The sequence below is a fragment of the Amia ocellicauda genome, chromosome 3 (assembly GCF_036373705.1).
Source record: "Amia ocellicauda isolate fAmiCal2 chromosome 3, fAmiCal2.hap1, whole genome shotgun sequence".
Taxonomy (NCBI): domain Eukaryota; kingdom Metazoa; phylum Chordata; class Actinopteri; order Amiiformes; family Amiidae; genus Amia; species Amia ocellicauda.
Window position 1 is genome coordinate 33,433,637 of NC_089852.1, and position 23,477 is coordinate 33,457,113.

Genomic DNA, 23,477 nt, shown 5'->3' on the forward strand with positions numbered 1-23,477 from the left:
TGCAGTTGATGGAGATTTGTGGGATGCACATCCAGGGCACGAAGCTCCCGTTCCACCACATCCCAAAGATGCTCTATTGGGTTGAGATCTGGTGACTGTGGGGGCCAGTTTAGTACAGTGAACTCATTGTCATGTTCAAGAAACCAATTTGAAATGATTCGACCTTTGTGACATGGTGCATTATCCTGCTGGAAGTAGCCATCAGAGGATGGGTACATGGTGGTCATAAAGGGATGAACATGGTCAGAAACAACGCTCAGGTAGGCCGTGGCATTTAAACGATGCCCAATTGGCACTAAGGGGCCTAAAGTGTGCCAAGAAAACATCCCCCACACCATTACACCACCACCACCAGCCTGCACAGTGGTAACAAGGCATGATGGATCCATGTTCTCATTCTGTTTACGCCAAATTCTGACTCTACCATCTGAATGTCTCAACAGAAATCGAGACTCATCAGACCAGGCAACATCTTTCCAGTCTTCAACTGTCCAATTTTGGTGAGCTTGTGCAAATTGTAGCCTCTTTTTCCTATTTGTAGTGGAGATGAGTGGTACCCGGTGGGGTCTTCTGCTGTTGTAGCCCATCCGCCTCAAGGTTGTACGTGTTGTGGCTTCACAAATGCTTTGCTGCATACCTCGGTTGTAACGAGTGGTTATTTCAGTCAAAGTTGCTCTTCTATCAGCTTGAATCAGTCGGCCCATTCTCCTCTGACCTCTAGCATCAACAAGGCATTTTCGCCCACAGGACTGCCGCATACTGGATGTTTTTCCCTTTTCACACCATTCTTTGTAAACCCTAGAAATGGTTGTGCGTGAAAATCCCAGTAACTGAGCAGATTGTGAAATACTCAGACCGGCCCGTCTGGCACCAACAACCATGCCACGCTCAAAATTGCTTAAATCACCTTTCTTTCCCATTCAGACATTCAGTTTGGAGTTCAGGAGATTGTCTTGACCAGGACCACACCCCTAAATGCATTGAAGCAACTGCCATGTGATTGGTTGGTTAGATAATTGCATTAATGAGAAATTGAGCAGGTGTTCCTAATAATCCTTTAGGTGAGTGTATATATACACTCAGGAAAAAAATAAACGTCCCGTTTTCAGGACACTGTATTTTAAAGATAAGTTTGTAAAAATCCAAATAACTTTACAGATCTTTATTGTAAAGGGTTTAAATAATGTTTTCCTTGTTTGTTCAATGAACCATAAACAATTAATGAACATGCACCTGTGGGATGATCGTTAAGACTCTAACAGCTTACAGACGGTAGGCAATTAAGGTCACAGTTATAAAAACTTAGGACACTAAAGAGACCTTTCTACTGACTCTGAAAAACACCAAAAGAAAGAGGCCCAGGGTCCCTGCTCATCTGTGTGAACGTGCCTCAGGCATGCTGCAAGGAGGCGTGAGGACTGCAGATATGGCCAGGGCAATAAATTGCAATGTCCATACTGTGAGACGCCTAAGACAGCGCTATAGGGAGACAGGAAGGACAGCTGATCGTCCTCGCAGAGGCAGACCACGTGCAACAACACCTGCACAAGATCGGTACATCCGAATATCACACCAGCGGGACAGGTACAGGATGGCAGCAACAACTGCCCGAGTTACACTAGCTCTGCTAAAATAAATATCCCATCTGCTTGGAACATATGCTGGGGGGACATTCAGGAATTAGTGTTTTAAAAAACTTTTACTGCTTCAACTTGTTAATCGAAAAGCATCAAACACTATCACACATTTATAGATTATTTACAGTAGGCATAAAACGTATAAGCCTGACTCTCACAGTGTCATTTATCATTTTACTCTGGAGAAAATAAGTAACTGGACTCCACTTCGCTTCACCAAATGAAAGAAAACGGGCAGCTTGTGCAGATTTTCTCATTAGACCATGCCGACAATAACCTCATTAGAATAGCAGAGCCTACAGTGATAAGTAACATGTCACCAGTGTTAGTATCCTGTGGTCTAATCAAAGAGCATAAGATCAAATTCCAAACACAGCTCACATTAAAGAAGACTCCCCCGCCCCCCCCCCACAAACTATATTCTTCTCAATTACATATATTTTTATAACAACATAACATTACTGTTTTCTGACATTTTGCATTTATAAATCTATTCACAGTTCCATGATTAAATAAAGAAAAAATAAACATGCACCCACGCAATGTTCTAGTCTACATGCAAACGGATGTGAGAGACTTATTCTGCGTGTGTATATTCATATTTTTTATATGAAGAATACAACTAACCCAAAAAAAAGTAAGCTGTTATCTTCCCTTATTGATCAAGCAGGGTTACAATTAATGTTGACAAGAACAGAGCCTTAAGTCTCTCTCTCACATTGGCTGCTCTTCACATCGTGCATAAGTCATACATCTGGGATACCCTTACAGTGTGATCGGAAACAAAGGGCCCACACAACGTTCCCGTCTAGTCTCGGAGTCGGCAAGCTCATAAACATTTTTATATGGTTAGGCAATCACAGAGATTTTTTTTTTTCTCACCCTTAAAAAAATAAGTATGCACATTTCAATCATACCTGTAAACTCCAGACATCTTTGAGCTGGCTATTTTAGTGGCTGTTACGGCACTCCCATTTAACTGAAAGCCTTCTCTGCAGAGGAGACAGCATTTTATGTATTAGCAATCAAAAAGACGGATGGAACAATTTGCAGAGAGCTTTATCTCTGCCCAAACAAATGGCTTTTAAGAAGCTTCCAGCGCTGGCATAATGGTGGTGAGGGATGGCAGAGTTAAAGAAAGGCGTTCTTTCATTCAGTTGCATAGCAGACAGTCATTCCAATGGGTAAACACATGACATTAACTATATGAGCCCCTTTGACTGTCCTGATTCAGAAATTACAACCTATCAAACCTCTTAGCTCCTCTCGCCCCACTAGGGATGAATGAAGATGAGGTCTGGCCTAGCCCACCTCCATTCGGTGCTATTGCTATTTTGCGTATTACGCTTTTTAATCTATGGTCTGTTGAAGTTCCCCCTACTGAGAAACAACAATGTCTCAGCACTTCCTTTATTTTACAATTCAATGTTTACATGTTATACTGACAGTGACAGCTTTGTTGAAAGGTTACTTTAAAGGATTGGCAATTACCAGCATCAAGATATCTACTATATCAGCTATTAACATACTTATAGCTTTGAAGCTCAATACATACATTATTTAGGAAGTGTGAGATCTACAGGTTAACAGAATGTAATGAATAATATTGAAGTTTTGAATGTGAAACATCCATGATACGTTTAGTGTTGAGAAATTGTTTTGATTTCACAAGTAAAAGGAAATACGACATCACAAAACATATTTAAAAAAAAATGACGAGCAGGTCACAAACTCAAGCCAAAAAATTAATTCTGTGTGACTGTAATCATATTCTGATTTATTGTATTGTATTGTCATCAGAGAAAAATAATTTCTTTGGAGCATGAGCACTGATAAATTACTGAGCCTCCCTTTCAGGGTGGGAATAAAGCTACATTGCAGGGTTTGGGTTCAGTTTAAGCATTTAGCTTTCAATGGCATCATATATGTGGTGTGTTCCTGCTCTTAGACTGTTGTTTTCAACCGACACACTAGAAATGAGACATTGGGGTGGTGACTCAGCGAGAGCAAATCCTTGCTTGCCTGGAATAGAAATTAGAATTTCAAGAGTCGTACTCAAACAGAAGCACTGTGTGACTGAAGCAGTTTTGTATTCAAGACAGCACCTGGGATTTGAGCAATTATAGCAAATGTGGAACTCTCTTCCTCATTTTGCTATCAGGTTGCTGTAGGCTACCTTAGCTTCAATTAAGGTTCCTTTCAAAATTAAACTTACTGTTCAAGAAATCTGTACTCTAATGACACAGGCTCAATAACAGCATCCATGTACCTTAGGCTGGGATTAAATGAAGACTTTGACCCACCCACTAATACAAAACTGCAAGCCAGTACTCAGTGGTGACTTTTTGTAAGATGTTTTTCTTTTACTCATAAATGTAACCATTATGATGCACAAGCTTATTTGCCATTAGTAGGTGAGTCAAAGTTTTGATTTAATTCAAGTTGCTATCTGACAAGTGGTAGATCTCCATTTATATCCCATGGATTTTCTTTTGCAGCCTTCCCTACATGTTGTCCTATAATCGGTCTGTTGGTGAGTTCCTCTTAGAGTAATAGGCTATAGAGTGATCAAAGATAGATGAAAAAATATTACATACTGCACTAAAGCATTTCAGTAGCCTGCCAAGCTGTGCTCACTTCTCACCCAGTAAGATGTCGAATAAGAAGAATAACACAATACTATGAGGATCTGAGAGACTGTGTGCTCCCTCTGGTCATGCCTCTACTAGCTTAGTCTTGGAAGGTCACTGTCTCTTTCAGCCCACAGGTCTAACCACCCTGTCCAGCACCGAATTCAAATTTTGATTGACTTAACTAACCACTCCTGTCACGTGTGGAATTTGGTACTCTTCAAATTAATTTGAACTCCAGTTAATACGCTTGTGGAAATGTGGTCAAGAAAAGTCATTTTTTTTATTTCAGCTTTTAAATATTAAATTATGGAAAATCGTGTAAGAGGGAATGGAACTTAAAGGGAGAGAGATTGAAAAATTAATCCGTGATACGGATAGAAAACTGAGAAAATGTGCTTGATTTATTTTTAGCATGGAGAGGAAAAATATATATTTTTCTTAAGATAACAGCAAGGCCAGGGGAACCCTCTGGGAGAAACAGACAAAGATGGCTATTACAGGCTGTACCCAATTTTCTCGTCTTTTCTGTATCTCTGTCTTATAGACACTTATAGATACTCCTATTAGGTGAACAGTTGTCCTGTTATTGAAACGTTTTCTCTTACTAATGTATGTGCAATGTCATTTAATGCAGCTGTTACCATTGATTGCTAATTGTTCTTCATGCAGGAGTAATACTTTAGCCTGATGGCTCTAGTATGTAATTTCCCGATTTGTTTCTCTTTAGTATACAGACAATTTACTCGGTAGAACTCACATTTTTGACAGTGTATTGATTGAATATATAATATTGGCCAAATAAGGTTTGAGCACAAGTTTGAAATTTTGATTATGCAATTGTCTGGGACTCTACACAGGTATCCACTTTGGTTCAATATGTCACTATAGCAACTGGATGAACAGCTGTGATTCAAATTTAGCATGTGGCTAGAACATTAATGATTATTCAAGAAGTCAATTACTGTTTTTTTTTTCATGCAAAGTATCTTAGCATTAGAGTGGAATGCTGGCAATGTATACAGTGACCAACATCTGTGTATTAGCTGTAATTTGTCTGATTCTTTTAGCTGTGTATCATTTATTATGAGTAATTGAATAGTTAGGGAGAAAAGGATGAGTGAATCCTAATTTAACTCAGAGAAGACAATTAGCTACAGTGAGGGAAAAAAGTATTTGATCCCCTGCTGATTTTGTACGTTTCCCCACTGACAAAGAAATGATCAGTCGATAATTTTAATGGTAGCTGTATTTTAACAGTGAGAAACAGAATAACATCAAACAAATCCAGAAAAACGCATTTCAAAAAGTTATAAATTGATTTGCATGTTAATGAGGGAAATAAGTATTTGACCCCTTCCACTTAGTACTTGGTGGCAAAACCTTGTTGGCAATCACAGAGGTCAGACGTTTCTTGTAGTTGGCCACCAGGTTTGCACACATCTCAGGAGGGATTTTGTCCCACTCCTCTTTGCAGATCCTCTCCAAGTCATTAAGATTTCGAGGCTGACGTTTGGCAACTCGAACCTTCAGCTCCCTCAACAGATTTTCTATGGGATTAAGGTCTGGAGACTGGCTAGGCCACTCCAGGACCTTAATGTGCTTCTTCTTGAGCCACTCCTGTGTTGCCTTGGCTGTGTGTTTTGGGTCATTGTCATGCTGGAATATCCATCCAAGACCCATTTTCAATGCCCTGGCTGAGGGAAGTAGGTTCTCACCCAAGATTTGACGGTACATGGCCCCGTCCATCGTCACTTTGATGCGGTGCAGTTGTCCTGTCCCCTTAGCAGAAAAACACCCCAAAAGCAAAATGTTTCCACCTCCATGTTTGATGGTGGGGATGGTGTTCTTGGGGGCATTCCTCCTCCTCCAAACACGGGGAGTTGAGTTGATGCCAAAGCTCGATTTTGGTCTCATCTGACCACAACACTTTCACCCAGTTCTCCTCTGAATCATTCAGATGTTCATTGGCAAACTTCAGACGGGCCTGTACATGTGCTTTCTTGAGCAGGGGGACCTTGCGGGCGCTGCAGGATTTCAGTCCTTCACGGCGTAGTGTGTTACCAATTGTTTTCTTGGTGACTATGGTCCCAGCTGTCTTGAGATCATTAACAAGATGCTCCCGTGTAGTTCTGGGCTGATTCCTCACCGTTCTCATGATCTTTGAAACTCCACGAGGTGAAATCTTGCATGGAGCCCCAGACCGAGGGAGACTGACAGTTATTTTGTGTTTCTTCCATTTGCGAATAATCACACCAACTGTTGTCACCTTCTCACCAAGCTGCTTGGCGATGGTCTTGTAGCCCATTCCAGCCTTGTGTAGATCTACAATCTTGTCCCTGACATCCTTGGACAGCTCTTTGGTCTTGGCCATGGTGGAGAGTTTGGAATCTGATTGATTGATTGCTTCTGTGGACAGGTGTCTTTTATACAGGTAACGAGCTGAGATTAGGAGCATTCCCTTTAAGAGAGCGCTCCTAATCTCAGCTCGTTACCTGTATAAAAGACACCTGGGAGCCAGAAATCTTGCTGATTGATAGGGGATCAAATACTTATTTCCCTCAATAACATGCAAATCAATTTATAACTTTTTTGAAATGCGTTTTTCTGAATTTTTGTGTTGTTATTCTGTCTCTCACTGTTAAAATACACCCACCATTAAAATTATAGACTGATCATTTCTTTGTCAGTGGACAAACGTACAAAATCAGCAGGGGATAAAATACTTTTTTCCCTCACTGTATGTGTTTACTGACAGGTACTTAAAGAATCAGACAGCGCTGTAGGTTCATTACAGGACAACTCCACCAGAGTGTCAGCATTTACAGTAATACACTTTATAGTGAGGTCCACCCAAATGAAGGCAAGCAAACATTTGGTTCTTGTGACCTCCTTATGTAACCTTTCAACTGATTCAGCCCACAAACAATTGAATCATGATAGGAATAAGATTAAGATGTATATTGTGAGTGAATAGAAACCACTGTTTTGAGAATAAAGTATGATCCCAGTCAGATGCAGATAGATTACGTCATATCTCATGCTAAGATGGTAGTGCCAATGGTCACTGGTCTATCTACAAATCCTTCATCTGAACTCAGCAGCCTTATGATTGTAATGCTATTAACCTCATCCACAAGCACATGGCAACACAGATAATGGCACTACCATGGATAATCTTTTTGCTTGGCTTTGACTTACATTGCTGCCAGCTTAAGAGATTAAAACCCAAAAGTCCAAAAGAAATACAAAGTAATGCTATGGAAAAAAGATCCTCTGTATACTAGGATAATCTTTTTCTATTCATTAACAGCACCCTGAAATTAATGCAAATATTTAAACATTCTTTCATCTAAACAAGGAGCAGTTTAATTACTTCAGCTGGAATAGATTGGTTTGAGAACATAGATCATGTAGATGAATAGAGGCAGGAGTACATTTTCAAGAACAATATACTATGTCAGTAAATAGTAAATGTACAGTTAATGGAAATGCATGCATAATCTAATATCTTTTTCATAAGAATTGTGGTTACATCTTAATTAAACTAAAAATATATTGTTTTAGTTAATAAAAATGAGATTCAAGAAATAGTTAACATCTATTAATACAACTTCTAAAATGGACATAATACACATAGGAAATGTACACATAATGATAAATGCTTGCTGACCTGATCTTCAAAGTGACATTTTGTCTTCAAAGGTGTCTAATGAACCCTTTCAAGATTCAGTGTTTGTCCAGGTGTACTTTACAATCTAGTCTAAAGCTTTTCATAATCAGCTGTTATGAATTCCACATGAATTCATCATTTGAACTGGAGACACATTTGTATACTGCTCATTATATTTCAGGAAATGATCATAAATGTAAAAGGACTTGGTTACTGGGCTTTTAACATGATTTGGATTGTCTGTGTTTTGAGAAGCCTTTCTCTGGAACCTTCTGGGAACATAATCAAATTATTACTTGATTAAATAAACCAAAATGGTTTTAATATTATCAAAATAGGAAATTATATTTGCATCCCACATGACATGACAAGCTTTCATTGCTTAGCGAGCTCTATGAAATCCCCCAGCCTCATAACTATCATACATACTCATGCTACTATATACTTTAGGTCTGACCAGATTATTCAGCTGTGAAATTTAAACAAAATAAAAACTCTTTGGTAAAATGAACAGTAAATTGCTGGAACAATGCACGGCTGAAGTGGAGGACAGGGGATAATTGACGCATTAATATATATTCACTGTAGCAAGGAAATTCTTACCACAGTAATTTTCACTGAAAAAATTCAGCCCCTTAAAAGCATTCTGGAAATCTAAAATTAATGTCTATCTTTTTCATTTTTAACCCCTGGAAGAGAGCTTTTCACAGTTCTGCTTTGTCACTTTATGTGACCCGATCAGACAAGTGGGACAAGTCTCCAAAGAAGTACAGCCAGAATACTGTCTGGGCAATTTTCAGACTGTGCGAGTCTCCAGTTATTATTTGTCAGACAAGCCTTGTTTAAGATGTACAGAGTTACTTGACCTATGCAGGATAACAAATGCATGCAAGACATTTACTGAGGCTAATCTGAGAAAGGTCATTCCACTTGGTTGACTCCAGTTTCTGTCACTTACTGAATGCCCCTTGATGGAAGGAGCCTTCAGTAATTTATTTGGTTTCATAATTTATATTTCAAACAATAATTACTTGATATACTTTATGGCTTAAGCACTCATCCTTGAACAAAACTTATTATGTTTTATGTTGCATGCATCACCCTATGACTCAACCTTCCCTATTTCTGGGTTACAGGAGAGACAGACAAACAGTCATGTGGAGTAGAGCCCAATCTGTGTGTACAATTCCCGATTGTCTGAACTGATAAAGAGAGTTTCTGTTGACCATTAAGAGGTTTCAGTGTCCTACATGTCATGTGTGCGGTTAGAGCCCCCACTCGCATTCGAACCATGGTCTCAGGCGCACCTCTGAGCGTATGATCTGCAGAGGACCACCAGCAGAGTGACAAATCCGCTATGCCTAAAGACTGCCCCCCCCCCACATTTGTACAGACTACCAAACTCAGACAGAGATTACATCACCATAATGAACTCAATGACCCTATGAGGACAGGTTGCATGTGCATCATAAAGCTGTAGCTCAGGTTGGCTGTAGGTGCCTAATGTCTATGAGGACCATCAGTGTCTATAAAGGTTCCTTCTTACAGTGCTTCACATTGTCTTCATAACCCATATCACCTGTCTCAGACCTGTGATAATGGCTCCCCCTCATTTGATTAACGGTTCATTCATTTGTTTCTGAGATGGTTCCAACAATTTCTCTCAAGATGTTTTCTTCAAAAACTTTATTGTTGAACTAAGCCTTCATATCCATCACCTTGTATTCATTTCTGCCAATTACAAGTTCCTCATTAAATTACTATTAGTTTTATAGCTAGTTCATATTTTAATAGGTTAATTTTAAAGAAACTGTTGAAAGAACAGCCCCCTCAGATAGACAGACAATACAGCTCTGGAAAAATGCCTGACTATGGAAAGGGCTAATATCGTAACAAGATTAACTGAAATTAGACATTAATTTATGATTCTGCAGGAGTTTTGAGGCAGAGGTACTCTTTCACTAAATTACTGAAGTTCCAGATTTACTCGAATATACCAGTGGAGGACAATTTGATGAATGCTGGAGTTCAGATGAGAAATGACCCTGTTTCACATCTAAAGAGAGCAGCTTCATTTCTCCTGCCTTGTAGGGGCCTGGAAGACGTCCATACGCCGCAGTCATTGAAATGAGTGGCATGTACAATATGCAAGTCACCCAATGAAATCCACACCCACTAACGCTACTTTCCCTCTGACAAGCCAAGATCACAACCTAGTGCTCAGAGCGGTGCCAGTGAGGAGACACAACTCAGTCATTTATTTGGTTTTATAATTTATATTTCAAACAATAATTACTTGATATACTTGATAGAGATTGGCTTCAGCACTCATCCTTGAACAAAACTTATTATGTTTTATGTTGCATGCATCACCCTATGACTCAACCTTCCCTATTTCTGGGCTACACGAGAGACAGACAAACAGTCATGTGGAGTAGAGCCCAAATCTGTGTGTACAATTCCCGATTGTCTGAACTGATAAAGAGAGTTTCTGTTGACCATTAAGAGGTTTCAGTGTCCTAGGTGTCGTGTGTGAATTAAATTCCATATCTACTCAAATACACCAGTGGAGAACAATTTGATGAATGGTGGAGTTCATATGAGAAATAACCCAGTTTCACATCTGACGAGAGCAGCTTCATTTTTCCTGCCTTGTAGGAGCCTGGAAGACATCCATATACGACAATCATTTAAATGAGTGGCACGTACAATATGCAAATCACACAATGAAATCCACACCCGCTAACGCTACTTTCCCTCTGACAATCCAAGATCACAACCTAGTGCTCAGAGTGATGCCAGTGAGGAAACACACTCAGCTGGCATACTGGATTATTGTTTGCATCCTCCTACCTTCCAGACATAACATCAGCCATTTTTGTAACTACAACAACATCACAAAAAGAAACCATAAAAAAGATAATTGTATCACCTGTTGCTGATGTCGAGCTGGGAGCTTTAGGAGATTTTGCATAGTCACAATCAAAAATCAATGTACAGGGAGGTTCTAATAAAAGAAAAGTAGGGGTGGGTTGAGCATAACGTGGCTAGCCTTTCATCCAAAATTACAGGCATATTCTTTATGATGTGATTTATTCTGTATTCCCAAATCACGGCGCCTTTCAGGTCTTTCTCTAGAGGTTCCTTGCATCTCCTCCCCTGCTTCCAAGTAATTATACAAGCCTCTTACATTTCTTATGCAAGCTCTATTTTGCTTTTCTGGGAATATCTGCTCCTCATCTGACTGATTAGCTCAGTCTGCCAGAGCACATTTAGAAGCGTAACTAAACACATTGAAATTCAAACAGGGCGGCAGATGTAAATATACAGAGATGATGGGCTGCAGATGATCAGTTATTAGGCACGGGGCCTGGTACTAAGAAACTGTGAAGCATTGTAGTATCAAAGACAATATGCAACTTAAATATGAGTCTGACAGCTTTTGTAGCTTATGTGCAGCATGTAAGGTGTTGGTTATAATATGATGTAACAATTTTGAAATGCCTGCAGTTCAGAAATAACATACATAATACGTCTCAAATCTTAAAATTTTAAATAGTTTTTGAAATAACAGGATTTCCCAAAGCAGATCTGCTTTCTCTTTTCTCCAAATTTTATTTTCGCCATGGTGAGCAGTCTTGTGCCTTAATGATGATGGGAGAGCCGAAGCACTATAATGACAATTGAAATACCAAAGCCACCAACTCAATGTGAAGCCCAAGATGAAAATTACAGTGCTGGAGAAATAACATTATCACACAGTGTGATACAGACTGGCAATGCGCAGTAATATGATTTTTTGATTAAATGGAAAAACATAATAATAAATTGTGTGTAATAACAAACACCTTTGCTCTTCTAAATAGATGTTATGCAGTATGGGAATATGTTTGAAAAGGAAGATCAAAAAGCAACATAAGGTAAACAAGATTAAAAAAAAAGTAATTTAACAAGGTAAATTGTTGATTCTGACATGGTTTGGATTAATTTAATGTTTTACATTTCTCCTCCTTGCTGTCTCTCTACAAAGAAATAAATCTTAAATTAAAATATTAAATCTTCTATGTATATGCTAGCCTATACTCCTGATGGCAGAAATGTGTGAATTAAATAAACAAATTCCCTGTTTGTGGAAATTATTCCTTAAGGGAATTATTCCATCAATAATGATTGTCCTTCCCCTTAATGTTGTGACTTGATGCAGGTGTTTTAAGTGTTGAATCACAACGATTAGTACAATTTTGTTAGCTGTTTACAGTGGGTGGAAAAAACAACAACTTGAGTTTCTGCTCTTCCAAATTAATAATTTATCTGTGTAAAATGTCATGAGGTTTATCACAGAGCTGGTTGATCGAAGGGCGTTGGTATTTGAAGCCTGCCACTCCTAGATATCCTATATTTTCCAGTGAATAAATTCCACACAAATGCCATTATGCACATAATTTATAGGTGATTCCCAAGAAATTGTGTAGGAGGGAAGAGTGCTTTCCTCAGGAACCCGACTGAGCTATCCTCACATGAGAATCTCATAGTAAAGCTATATGAGTTCAATGTTTGTTTTTGTAAAAAAATGTTGTTGTTCACTTGGTTTGTTTGTACAGTGTGTGATATGTAGCAATTAGTGTAAATTATTCACACAACTCATGCTAAAACATATTATATAGGAAACAAGGGGATCATTAAGCAGGGTAAAAACTCCCACACCATGCTTAGTAGATTATACCATTTAACTGGTGCTCTGACAAAGTAAAACACACTGATACTTTACGAAGCAAAAAACTAAACAAAGCTTGTGATTCATTGATAGGGGCTGAAGCAGATCCACATAGCATAAACCGAGATAATGTTGTTGAATAGATCATAATGAATTATAGATATGTCCTGTTGGTAAAGATTAGCTGTATTCATAGCTGCCTTATCTGCAAAAAAGCAAAATACCAAATTCAGTTTGCTGCTGTGTATTCAGGTACAGTTCAGGACAATTTCTGACACACAGATAATTAAATAAACAGGAAACAATCCTTATAGTAAGGAGTTGTCCCGGAATATGCGATCAATTCATATAGCTGTAAAAAGTTTAGACATTATTTCTTAAATAGATGAGGACACCATATTTTCCCATAAATAAATAAATAATCTCCTTTTCTTTGATGTATCATTCTGAAAATCCAGTAAAGGGTATTTATGTGGTTGAAGTCAAAGATTAGACATCGTTGTAATTGACTTCAGGGAGCAATTCATGAGAATGTTTTTTCAATATCTGCTCAACATCTCGGGGAGTATGATGGTGTAATCGTTAAACCATCATCTGGCAATATGAGTCACCTCATGCATTCTCTTAATAAGGAAAGATGGATGATACTAAGTGTATTTGACAAAGATATAGATAAAGAAAAACCCCACCCCCAGATTAGGCAAATGTTAGTGCAAATGTTAGCTACATTACTTAAAATAAAACTTTAAACACAATCTAAATATAATTGTCTAGCTTAATCTGTATCGCTAATTCAAATGTACAATTACCAAATGTTCTCCTTTTCAATTTTTTGTGTGAGATGTTTCTACAAACATCTAAGTTTTCAGTTTATGCAGAGATAATAATTAATTAGGGTATAATCTAAATAATATTCAAGATCTTCATTCTCAACTGTGACATTGTATTCTAGTGCCACACTGAGAGACTTGACTCTATAGACTATTGATGGAGATAGGCTACATATTGTGTCCACATATTGTGTATACATATTTTTATAGTAACAGTTCCATTTTCTTTTGCACATCCAACTGAAGAGGTGCAATTAAATATAACTTTATGCTAATGGAGTGCTATTCAGTCTGCCAAACTCTGAGCAATATCTATCACAATCTCTGTGAAAGGTGTTTTTGACCCAGCTGAGGAGGAATGTATCTAGTCCAAGAATATAAAAGAGACGATATGTACGGTGGCCCTGAAGTGCAACTGCTGAAAAAATAAAGCAGGGGCCGTGAGATTTAGAAGTGCTGAAAAAATAAAGAAGCTGCTGCAGCATTTTCAGAAGCGATTACGGAAAGGGAGGGACATTGTGAATATATTTGACTGACGCCATTGGACAGCAAGCAAGTCACGTGGGCCGAGCAGCTTCTCAGAAGAGACGACAGAGTCTGAGAAACGAGCGAGAAGCGTCGTATTAATATCGCTGTGTCTTCTGATCTCTATCCACATTGTGGTGACATATTAAGAGTTATAGGGCTGTCCTAACATGTATTAGAATTAATGAAAGCTTAGGAAGGAGACAGAATGGGGTTAAAAGTAGCTATATTTACTAAATTAACAACTGTACTTCATTATTACAAGGCAGTGTGACAGTGCTTTATTTTTATTTTTATTCTTAAGCGCTAAAAGAAAACATCCGTTAACAATTCCATCAGAAGGAGCCGTTTACTGATTTAATAGACAAGAGCAGGCGCTAATTTGGGAAATGCAAAATTAGAGAGATGGCTTTAACAAATATGAATAACTCCAAAAAACTAAGAAACAATAATAAACAGCACATTAATATAAAATAGTATTTTTATTTTAGGGGCGGCGCAGTGGCCCTGGGTTCGGGTCTCGGCTCGGTGTCTGTCTGCGCGGTTTCCCGGGTCTCCCGCTTCCTCCCACCGTCCGCCAGGTTGATCGGCAAAGATAAACAGCCAGCAATGGGCCGCGTCCCATCCTGGGGTGTTCCTGTGTTCCTGTATTCCTGTGTTCCTGTGTTCCTGTGTTCCTGCCGATCCGCCATGGGCTTCCCGCCACCCTGACCAGGATGAGCGGCTTCGAAAATTGATGGATTTTTATTTTATTAAGGACTTTTGCATTGTCTCTCTAACTTATCTTATTCTACATGCGTTTTATACTGAATGTACTTTTCTGCTTTAAAACCATGTACTGTCTGTATTGTTCTACTTCAAATAAACCATTTACAAATGTGCCTGCACAATATATATTATAAAGCAAACAAAATATATATACATGATACATAATATACATACATTAACCCATTTACACATAAAAGTATATTTAATTGATATAAACAGCAACATCTTTTATTACTATTATTATTATAATTATTATTATTATTATTATTATTATTATTAATAATAATAATAATGAGTGTGATTCTATCTTTTGGAATTGCTCTCAAATTAGCCTGCCACACTTATGCGTGACCAGACATTGTAATTTACATTGGATCAGGACTACTTTACTTTTTAAACGTAAAATCTTTCAAATACAGTTAACAGAAAATAAAGCTTCTACAGTAAATTAATAACTGTAACAGAAAAAACACCACTGAGCACATACTGACTCTAAACATGAAGATTCTTCTGTGGTTCTGTCGACCCTTTGGGTTCTTTGTGAGTTAAAGGGTTCGTTTAAGACCCGTGAGCTCCGTGGTAACACAAGCGATCATTTAAGAGCCTTTTCATCATGATCGCGATTGATTTAACACACATTCAACTGCTTTAAGGATCCTTGTTTGCAGGAAACCTTGGTAAAAGGTTCTAATAAGAACCAGGATCCTCCACAGTATCAATCCTGGGAATCCAAAAAGGTTTTATTACAACCTTCACTTCTTAGAGTTTACATATAGGCTGAGTACTGTAATTGTATATGAAAATACACGTTTAGTTAAATTAGTGATACCATAAGCTTTCATTAATTCTAATACATGTTAGGACAGCCCTATAACTCTTAATATGTCACCACCAAGTGGATAGAGATCAGAAGACACGTGACTTGCTTGCTGTCCAATGGCGTCAGTCAAATATATTCACAATGTCCCTCCCTTTCCGTAATCGCTTCTGAAAATGCTGCAGCAGCTTCTTTATTTTTTCAGCACTTCTAAATCTCACAGCCCCTGCAAATCGCACAGCCCCTGCTTTATTTTTTCAGCAGCTGTTTTATTTTTTCAGCATTTGCACTTCCAGGCCACCGTAGATATGGGCTGCTTTCCTTCCCTAATTAAAATGCAGGACAAGCGTTCTTATGGGTGTGTATGTAAACTTGCTGTTTTCTTGGACTGTATTTAAATATCCTCAAAGACAGGCGAGAAAGGGTGATGAAGGGCAATGATGCGTAAATGAATAAACTGACAATGCACAACAGCAGGATTATGTAACTCCAAAAGCCATCAGTAAATCAAGGAGTCATATTCTTTTTTTTTTTTTTATCAGCCAGAAAGAACTGGAACAAATCTCTCACCCAGGGCAGCTTTTTCACCTTGTTTAGGGTATTGATTTCCATGCTTAGAGCTGTTTGCAGAAAATCTGAGCCAAATGGAGTACAGTTTCTTTAAGAGTGGTAAAAACTGCAAATGCAGTCATTTTTAGGGTGATATTGATGGTTTGTGTGTGTCTGCATGTTTCTTTTTTTGTTTTGTTTTGTTTTTACTGAGCCCTGGACTGCTACACTGTTGCTTTTCAGAAACTGCTCTCTGCAGTGACTGACAATAAAGATGATTTGAAATTAAGAGTTTGGTATGTGATATGGACGTCTTCATTCTTGTGGCTTGGTCCACTTGAAAATATCAAATGTGTGTGGATCTTTTGTTGAAGTGCCCCGTTTCTTTAAGAGGAAACCTTGAGCACTTCTGTACCATAATGCTATAGAAAAAAAGGCATATTTAACTGCATAAAAAAAGATTCTACACCACATAGAATTAGTGAATGTCAACCAATAAGGCACAAGGGAGTATTGGTAATTTATTGATAGTGACTGGAGACTGTCTAGCTACTGTTTGAGCCCCACGTGTAAAGATAGATTTTTGTCCAGTTATGTCAGAAGCTTTCAGCCAGGATCGATAAACCAATTTGAAGCTCTTAATATGAAGTAACAATTGAACCATTTAAAACCATCAAGACCGTAAAAAGCTTGTTGAAATCATGGATATCAGTTTGTCCAGCAAATACTATGTCTAGAATCGCAGGCATTGCAGTGTTTCAACTGGCCCTTTACATATCAGACTTCATATGTGGATGTTAATAATGTTGCCTTTTGGGGCAGTAGTATTGTATTATATTTTGTGAATCTACCTTCAAAGCTGACTAAATTGAAAGGATTTTGAAACCTCATGCTTTCTTTGAAGTTTTGTGAAGGTGGTGGTTTTATATATATATATGGGTATAGCATGTAAATACATTCAACTTTCAATTGATTTTCTGTTAAACTCATCCTGTTAATTACCGGCTCAATCACTTACACAGATCAAATTAAAACTGTTCCATTAAGACTGATCAAGACAGAAAACTGAAGCTGGGCGTTTATTCCTTTCTGGTCAAATAAAATCAATCGGAATACCACACTAGCCGCTGGAGTATTAGAACAAGAAAAACTTGGAACGAAAAAGGGATTTATCTCATTTCAAATTATTGTACATGATACTGACGTAAATTTAACGAGGTCATTTTTTAAACACCAATAAACATTTAAGTTTATTTAGCTCAATAAATCACAACGCACAACCTCCCTTTCATATAGGAAAGTGTTTATATGTTGAGAAAAGGAACCAGAGGTAGGGGAAAGGAGGAAGTGGGGGGGATCCTGTCAGCTTTGAAATTATATACCAAGGTGCAGAAGGTCTTAAATCTCATCTCAGTCTGCAGGCACTGCCAGCTGCCTATGATTTAAGCTTAGAGCAAGAAACCATTGATGGATGGATGCAATGATGAGCACTGAAGCCATTTTGTCTGTGGAGACAGATATAATTTGGAAGGGAACCAGGTTGAATACCGAGCATTAAATCGGGTTTCAGTGGGGAGGCATGCAAAATGTGCAAGCTAAGCCACGAGAGGGGATTGCTCTCATTGTGTGTGAGAGACTTTTTATTTTTTTGATCAGCATACTTTTAATTTTATTTCAGGGCTATCTAGATCCTCCTTGCTTTTCATGTCTAATGAAATGTGCTCCTTGAGATGCTGTCAAGAGAAGGTATTGTGAATTACTACACTACATTCCCACACTCTGCAAAGAACTAAACAAACAAGTATCGAGCCACACTATTCCATGATTAAAACAACAAAAACATCTCCAGTCAATCATAGTTCATTTCCCAATGTCTTCGGCACGTTCAGAAAGCATAACATCTCCAACTGAATGCACTTTTGAATGCTGAATAAGGAAAAGCATATCTCCACTATATTTCAGGTTTGTAAAAAGGCTCTATATTTTTTACATTTAAAACATTAAATTAATTTAAATTAAAAAATAATTTCAGTATAATTTTTTTAGTTTTTGCTGATATAGCTTGTGTCTGCACACACTGTTTTCTTTTAAGCTCAAGACCACTATGCATTTAAATCTCGAGAGATACTTCTCACCTTGGAGAGAGAAGCTGAGTTTATTGCAGTCCATTTGATAGGTAATTTTATTACAGAGGATCACAGAGCAGAGGTTATTTGTTATATTACTAGACCCCTTGGGCTTTTGCTCAAAGATTTTCTCAGACACACCACAGATAAGATTTTAAAACATGTAAATAAAATCCTTTAAATCCTTAATGCCTTAACATTATTTTATATAAATGAAATAAGAAAAATATGTCAACTGTATATTTATAATAATTAATAAAATACTAAATGAACTGAGATTTTTCTGTACTTACATATAAAGTGCATACATATAAGTATGTTGCATCCTGCCTGGAGAGACACAAATTCATCCACTGAAAATCTAAATCAGATGTAAAATACTGAAACTGAAATCGTCAAAGTTAATTTCACAATGTACTTATATACTCACACATAGAGTGTACCACATTTACATGTTAGGATATCCCCAGTTTCTATATCACTGACTCCAGTATGTTTCAACTGTGAGGGACTATAATTCTCTGTGGGCTGCATTAACAGTGTTTGATACACTCAATAATAAGCCTATGACCCAAGAGAAATGGCCGTAAAGCTCAAATGGCATGGTATGAATTGAATAAAGTACTACCGACTCTTTGAAAGACCTGTCTGCTACAGGGGTGCAATGGAAGGAGATGGCAGTGTACACACATGTCCATATGAAAACAGCATTAATTCAAAATGTATTGCAAATATCCTCTGTTAGAGATGCCCAGACTAAACAGACATATGACCCAGTGGACAACTGTGAGGGCAGAGCCACCATGGCCAACATGGCCACATGTCAAAGTGAAAGCAAATTCTGATATCATTTGTACACCGACTCAAAGCATTCATATTATCTTCCACCTGCAAATTAATTCAAGAACAGAGGTCTTTAAAGATAATAAGTTAATAACAGATGTATCTGAATATCTATCATTACTGAACCTTACACATTACTTTGCCCTCTTCCTTACTTTAATTTCACTGTTATCTTTCAAGTCAGAAGCACTGCCCAAGGGGGAGGGGTTTCTGCGCACTGTCGTAGGAACCTGATCAAAACGTCACTCTATCAAAGCTGCCATTGGCCCCTGCGCTCGTCACTCAGAACAGGTCCCTTCCCACATCCTGTTCTATAAAACATGACGTCAGCGCAGGTTCGTCCTCTTTTGTCATTTCGCCTGGACCTGAGAATGTGAGCTCTCTGTGTAAGAACATAAGAAAGTTTACAAACGAGAGGAGGCCATTCGACCCATCGTGCTCGTTTGGTGTTCATTAATATCTAAGTGATCCAAGGATCCTATCCAGTCTATTTTTAAATGTTCCCAAACTTTCAGCTTCTACCACATCGCTGGGGAGTTTGTTCCAGATTGTGAATAATCTCCTGTTTTCCGTTTTGAATGCCTTGAAGCCCAATTTCCATTTGTGTCCCCGGGTGTGTGTGTCCCTACTGATCTGGAAAAGCTCCTCTGGTTTAATGTGGTCGATGCCTTTCATGATTTTGAAGACTTGGATCAAGTCCCCACGTAGTCTCCTCTGTTCCAGGATGAAAAGGTTCAGTTCCCTCAGTCTCTCAGTAGGACATTCCCTTCAGACCTGGAATAAGTCTGGTTGCTCTCCTCTGAACTGCCTCTAGAGCAGCGATATCTTTCTTGAAGTGTGGAGCCCAGAACTGTCCACAGTATCCAGATGAGGTCTAACTAGTGCATTGTACAGTCTGAACATTACTGCCCTTGTTTTCAATTCTACACTTTTGACAATATACCTTAACATCCTGTTTGCCTTTTTTATTGCTTCATCTCATTGCTTGGATGTAGAAAGTGAGGAGTCCACATAGACTCCTAGGTCTTTCTCATGCGTTACTTCATCTAGTTCTACTCCCCCAATAGTGTAATTATTTTTGTTACCTGCGTGTATTACCTTGCACTTGTCCACATTGAATTTCATTTGCCAGGTGTCAGCCCACAACTGAATATTATCTAAGTCCCTCTGAATAGCCTGTGCTGCCAAGATTGTATCTGCTGAGCCACCTATTTTAGTATCATCTGCAAATTTGACAAGTTTGCTAACTATCCCAGAGTCCAGATCATTAATATAAATTAGAAAAAGCACAGGCCCTAGTACTGATCCCTGAGGAACTCCACTGACAACCTCACTCCAGTTAGAAGCAACTCCTCTAATCGACACCCTCTGTTTCCTATACATCAATCAGTTCATAATCCATCTACTTACATTACCCTGAATGCCTACAGCTTCCAATTTGAGGATCAGTCTTTGGTGTGGAACCTTATCAAAAGCTTTTTGGAAATCTAAGTATATCATAGCATATGCTTTCACGTGATCTACAGCTGCAGTTGCATGTTCAAAAAATTATAATAAATTAGTAAGACATGAACTGCCTCATCTAAACCCATTAGAACCTCATTGTTATTTACCATTTATTATTCAGTTGGTTGGCTTCACGGCTGTGCTGTTCACTACTGTTTATTATTGTCTGTGTTTATTTGTATTATTATTAGTTATTATTGTTAACTAATCTGACTCCAGGGCTCCGGTGTGCTTTCGGTTTCTGCTTCAGGTACAAATAGTACACTTTTAAAATAATAGTTGTGTTTATATAGTGTCTTATATATTCCAACTGCTTGCTGTGTTGGTTTTTTGTCCACAGGACTTTTTCCTCCACAGCAGGAGCCAACATTTCAGTTGTTGTGAGCCCCTGGTGCAGACACTGACCGGCACCTCTGCTGCACATTTCCTTGTGCATGCACGTGTGCGCTTGGCGCTCGGCGATGAGCTCCTCTTGCCCCCGCCACTGTGGTGCGTGCGGCCAACGCACCTTTCCCACCTGGAGTGGGGAGGTCCTATGCCCCATCTGTCTGGGCACCAACAGCGGGCGCAATCTGGACGCAACTTCCGGGTCCGCTACAGCGCACCCGGGGGTCCGCCACTTCACCGGGTGCCGCCGCCACAATCGCCGCCTCGCCCAAACGTCTCTAACTACGGCGAGTGACGGGGGGGCCCCGGGGGTGCTGGATCTCCGCCTCTCCCCAAGCCCCTCTGTCTCCTCCTACAGGATTGGGGTGATGGAGACAGCCGTGACTCCCACACTTGCGTCTCCACCTACACTCGCTGCTGTGCCGGCTGCCGCTACTGCACCTGCCACGGCAGCTGCCACCCCTGTGGTAGCTGTGCCCTTCCTTCCTGTTGTGCCTGCGGTGCGCGCCGGTATGGCCATGCACGCCCCCGTGTGTGCACGTGACCGACAGGGAAGAGTGGTGGAGTGACGCCTACGGGCTCCCTCCCCCTTTTCTGGGTCCCTTGCGTCCTCCCTGCCGCGCCATCGGCAACGAATGGTCAGGCTCCACGGACAGGAAGAGTGATGAGGCCATCCTTGCCTTAACACTAGAAGCGCCAAGCTGGTCAATTTGACTGATTTGGTTATTAAAATTTGAATTACTGTGTGTTCCTAAATACACTGCACATACCCTTTCGTGACTTTTCCTAAATATATGTATTAAACATGCCTACAGCGTTTTAGATGGATAAACGTGAAAATAAATAAGTTATAAACACATTTACCTAGATTGTGAATGACAGATCATTCGTGGGCTTGTGCCAGTGCTGTGAAAACACTGTGAGTGAAACGCCAGGTCCAAATGGCACCAAGTGCTTTTACTCTACTGATCAATACACGATTGCTACTGCATATAGTACAGAGTGCAATAACGCAGACACATCGCACGCAAAATAATGATTCACGGACATTATCAGCGGAGGAGCATTTATTGCAATGCTATATTTTCGTGGAGTAAAAGTGTCACCTGGAGAGGGCTGTCAAAATACAGTGTGAGGGACGAGCTCATGCAGGGAAAGTGTAGAAACGTGTCCTGTTTGGACTGTCCCGAGCTGTCAGGTATGCAGGCTATACAGTGAGGGAAAAAAGTATTTGATCCCCTGCTGATTTTGTACGTTTGCCCACTGACAAAGAAATGATCAGTCTATAATTTTATTGGAAGGTGTATTTTAACAGTGAGAGACAGAATAACAAAAAAATCCAGAAAAACACATTTCAAAAAAGTTAAAAATTGATTTGCATGTTAATGAGGGAAATAAGTATTTGACCCCTTCGACTTAGTACTTGGTGGCAAAACTCTTGTTGGCAATCACAGAGGTCAGACGTTTCTTGTAGTTGGCCACCAGGTTTGCACACATCTCAGGAGGGATTTTGTCCCACTCCTCTTTGCAGATCCTCTCCAAGTCATTAAGGTTTCAAGGCTGACGTTTGGCAACTCAAACCTTCAGCTCCCTCCACAGATTTTCTATGGGATTAAGGTCTGGAGACTGGCTAGGCCACTCCAGGACCTTAATGTGCTTCTTCTTGAGCCACTCCTGTGTTGCCTTGGCTGTGTGTTTTGGGTCATTGTCATGCTGGAATACCCATCCACGACCCATTTTCAATGCCCTGGCTGAGGGAAGGAGGTTCTCACCCAAGATTTGACGGTACATGGCCCAGTCCATCGTCCCTTTGATGCGGTGCAGTTGTCCTGTCCCCTTAGCAGAAAAACACCCCCAAAGCATAATGTTTCCACCTCTATGTTTGAAGGTGGGGATGCTGTTCTTGGGGTGATTCCTCCTCCTCCAAACACGGCGAGTTGAGATGATGCCAAAGAGCTTGATTTTGGTCTCATCTGACCACAACACTTCCACCCAGTTCTCCTCTGAATCATTCAGATGTTGACAAACTTCAGACGGGCCTGTACATGTGCTTTCTTGAGCAGGGGGATTTCAGTCCTTCACGGCGTAGTGTGTTACCAATTGTTTTCTTGATGACTATGGTCCCAGCTGTCTTGAGATCATTAACAAGATCCTCCCGTGTAGTTCTGGGCTGATTCCTCACCGTTCTCATGATCATTGAAACTCCACGAGGTGAGATCTTGCATGGAGCCCCAGACCGAGGGAGACTGACAGTTATTTTGTGTTTCTTCCATTTGCGAATAATCGCACCAACTGTTGTCACCTTCTCACCAAGCTGCTTGGCGATGGTCTTGTAGCCCATTCCAGCCTTGTGTAGGTCTACAATCTTGTCCCTGACATCCTTGGACAGCTCTTTGGTCTTGGCCATGGTGGAGAGTTTGGAATCTGATTGATTGATTGCTTCTGTGGACAGGTGTCTTTTATACAGGTAAC

General features: G+C 39.5%; 1 protein-coding gene across 3 annotated transcripts in view; it reads right to left on the reverse strand.

The window, feature by feature from the left end:
- Positions 1-23,477, reverse strand: part of LOC136746548 (beta-arrestin-1) — a 103,318-nt gene that overhangs the window by 76,722 nt on the left and 3,119 nt on the right. For 2 of the 3 annotated variants that reach the window (XM_066699122.1, XM_066699121.1), the window contains exon 2: positions 2,555-2,629. The exons of the other annotated variant lie outside the window; for it this stretch is intronic. In XM_066699122.1, coding sequence (XP_066555219.1) covers positions 2,555-2,629 — 75 coding nt within the window. The remainder of the gene's footprint in view (positions 1-2,554; positions 2,630-23,477) is intronic. 3 annotated transcript variants of the gene reach the window in all.